Raw genomic sequence first — 3,769 nt, forward strand, 5'->3', positions numbered from 1 at the left:
ATAACTAAATCCATGTAGAAATAAGACAAACGGATTAGGGGGGGGGGATGTTGAACCTGCTTCCGATGTGGTAATTTCTGTTCCAGTTAGACCTACTCCTGTTTTAAATAATTTCTGTACGTTTTAGGTTTGAATTGAGTATGCATTTATAAAGATTTCTGCTCTAAGTCTAAACTATTATTTGACTTTATTTCTGTTCGGCTTAGGTTTGAGAAACTTCTTTTCAAGTTTCTTTTTCTAAATCAATGTTTATTTTATTTCTGTTTATTTTCTTTAACATTGCTTTTTTATTGGTTAATAAAAGCTTGGAAAGTTTTGTCTGTTTCTCTGCTTACGATTGAAATTTTGGCCGGCTAATTATACTTTGGTACAATTTCGAGGCAAACTTTAATAATGGCTTTACTAAAGAATTTTGATGGGGTGGGAGAGCGAATATTTTATTCAAGTAAATGCATTAACAGTCTGCGTGATTTTTACCTTCTATAGGGCTGAGACCATCATGACCCATCCTCTTACAGCACTGAATATAGACGAATACTGACCGATCATTTTATTATAAGAAACTTGTTCTAATATGTTTTCTTTTAACTGCTTATTTATTTAAATGAATACGCTTGTTTAAAAAAAGTAGGCCGTCAAGAATCAATGCAACAAGATTCGCTTGGAGTTAAGATTCCCTTGGTTTTAAAATTTTGATTAAGGTGTCTTCACGATCTAAAAATTTAAGCAGATTGGTATAAAAAATAAAATTTTCTACTAAGAATCTATACAACCACATTTTTCGTCAAAAATTTTTTGTCCTTGATAAGCTTCATTCTACATCCCGCAAGCTCCGTCCCAGAGGCCAAAATTCAAAATTTACTTGACTCCCTTGTCCAATTTGCCCAGAAAGTTTCAGCTGAGTGCCTTAAGCCGTTAATTTGTACCCTTAAGCGTACCTGGGATATAAGAGATATGCTCGTATGATAACCTGTACACGTGTAGTGTCTTTTCATTTGGTTCTAAGCCCCCCCCCCTCAACATTTCCTGAAGGTTTCATCTTAATACCATTACCCGTTTCTGAAATATCTCATATAGCCGTTTTGACGACCTGGATGCAAACAGTATCTTTTGACTTGACTACATTTGTAGCAGCGAAAGACCCAACAATGGTACTATTTGACGGTCTATCAAAGTTTCTTATGAACTCAAACTATAATGATATTGCTGGACGTGCTTTGAACAGTCGACAAGAACGTCCTCAAGACAACATGTTCAACAATGCTGTTGAAGTTGACTCAAATTGCATCCATTTGGTCCCAAAGAACTGCAGGTGTAACGGAGGACCTTCGAACTGCCCCAAGAAATGCCATATAAGTTATTGCTGTGACAGAGAGAGAGTATGCGAACAACTGTGTGAAGATTCTGAGGATGATGATGATCAGGATGACGAAGAAGATGGTACAGAATGTCCACCTGTCAATGGCAATGGAGGATCGAATGGTGGTAGCACTGATGGTGGTGAACAAGATTTTGATGACGACGATGGAAATGGAAGCAACAGTAATGGCGATGATGAAAATGGGAGCAATAGCGGCAGTCCCGGAAATGGGAATAATCCAGAAAATGGAAATAATCCCGGAAATGGAAGCAATGAAAGTGGAAGTAATGAAAGCGGAAGCGATGAAAACGGTGAACGTACCCCAGTCGGTCAAAACAAAGGCAGAAAGAAGGACGGAAACCACCGCGGAAACAAAAAGAACAGCCGTGGCTAGGAGTTTGAGTGATTTAAGTATTTTTTAAGTCCTTTATAGCAATAAAAAGAACTAGTTTTTCAACAAAGAATAAAACAAGTTTGTTGTACTAGATTTTATATACGTAATAAAAATAAAAACATTTTATATAAATTTGTATTTATATATGTACATATGTATGTATATATATATATATATATATATATATATATATATATATATATATATATATATATATATATATATATATATATATATATATATATATAAACATAACTGTTCGTAGGGTTCGTAGTGCCCGGGTAAAAACTAATTACAGCGCTCCCTCCCGACTGAAATATTAACACAAAAAAACCCAACCAAAGTGAAAAATTTGATCAAAGCGGGTAATCCCCGGCAGCGCCCCTCCCTCTGCGGTGCCCGGCGCAGCTGCTCCGCCCCTAGGAAACACTCCAGAATTACACATAGCCAATTTTGTAAAGCAACTTCTATCCCCCTTTTCTCTATCATCATAGAAATACTATCTTTTTTTTAAACAAAAGGCAACGGGCAGAAGAAACATGGATGCCAGTTAAATCTAGAGAAATAAGCTCCTCCCGGTAGAGAAGACAGCCAACAAGTTTGGCTGGTTTTTGAAGTTCAACGGAAGCTTCGTTTGCCAGAACAAGACCTAACATAAGAGAAGCACATGGGCGTACGATGGGGGGAGGGTGAGTTATCTCCCTAGAACTTGAAATTTACACGAGATTTGGCTGAAAAAGCAGTTAAAAAAGGTAGATGGCTAGAAAAAGTTGATAAAAGGTAGATGGTTGAAAAAGCTGGAATGACCGAATAAAAGTCAAACAAGAAGCAATTATCCATAATGCCTTGGAAAGATTTACCTCTAATCCAAGAAGATTAATGGCGAAGCGTATGATGAAACTTGCTGGCGGTGTAAGGTTTTGTGAACTGCAAATATAATTTCAGCTCTACCCCCCACCCTTCATCACATAATTGGCTGCCCCCCCCCCCAGACAAGAGGCTACGTACGCCCATGGAGAAGCAGTGACATAACTGTCGGTTTTGTATCTTAATCACTGTCCCTTTTATAGACAAAACGAAACTAGGGCCCCAAACTGTTTCGTGCTCGTGATCTATTGATAGGGTAGTAATCCTTTCTCCGCAAGGCTTCGTTTAAAAATGCAAGTATTTCACATAGACGTTTAATCTATGATGACGAGAGAGCCCGTGTTTTGGTGAGTTCCTTGAAGTTCTTTCATGCCACAGTGGAGGTTTCCCAAAGTGTTGAAGTTGACAAAATCAGTTACTCAGGTTTGCTTTTGGATGGATGCACCATTCTTTCTCTTTTGAGAATGTGCATATTTTTTGTTGCTTGTTTATTTCTTGTGATAGAGGAAACACATATGTCTGCCTACCTCTCTGTTATATAAATATCTACCTCTCCATAATAGAAGTTCCTAAATCTACCTCTCCATATAAATAAATATAAATATCTAAATATCTACCTCTCCATAGTAGAAGTTTCTGTCTACCTCTCTGTTATAAGTTGATCTATATAAGCTTAACCGTATTAATTCAATAAAAAATTAACGAATAATTAAGTTAATTAATTCAATAATTAACTCTATTAATTAATTGATTACCATTCCTCTTGTCAGACAAGTGGCGGCTACTCATCTGCTCACGCACAGCAATGATTTTTCTGTATCATTTATTTCTCTAGGTAATAAATCTATCATATTTCAACAATAGGAAAGGAAATTTCTTATTTCAATAATAAGAAACGAAACGCGCTTGGGATCGGAAAAAACAACAAAACAAATGGACGGCATAAATCTTTATTTACATTTCCATAACAAAACATGTATTTTTTGCCCTATATACACTACTGCAGCTAGAACTCATTATTTAAATTCCAAGCAATAACAAAATTCTAAATAACAGCCTTCATGATAGCCCTCGACGAAAAAAAAAAAAAAAAAAAAACAACAATAGGTAAAATATGTTAAGCTAGGATTTTAGGCTCCGATACAGCA

At 36.2% G+C, this 3,769-nt stretch overlaps 1 protein-coding gene across 1 annotated transcript; it reads left to right on the plus strand.

Moving 5' to 3' along the window:
* Positions 1 to 1,094: 1,094 nt before the first annotated feature.
* Positions 1,095 to 1,754, plus strand: LOC136034325 (N66 matrix protein-like). Its single transcript, XM_065715459.1, has one exon. It carries the CDS (start codon positions 1,095 to 1,097, stop codon positions 1,752 to 1,754), a length of 660 nt encoding a protein of 219 aa, XP_065571531.1.
* The last annotated feature ends 2,015 nt before the right edge of the window (positions 1,755 to 3,769 follow it).

This window comes from Artemia franciscana, chromosome 13, assembly GCF_032884065.1.
Source record: "Artemia franciscana chromosome 13, ASM3288406v1, whole genome shotgun sequence".
NCBI lineage: Eukaryota > Metazoa > Arthropoda > Branchiopoda > Anostraca > Artemiidae > Artemia > Artemia franciscana.

Bases quoted from the DNA above. Each gene is read 5' to 3' on its own strand.
- LOC136034325 (XM_065715459.1), top strand. From the start codon at position 1,095: ATGCAAACAGTATCTTTTGACTTGACTACATTTGTAGCAGCGAAAGAC.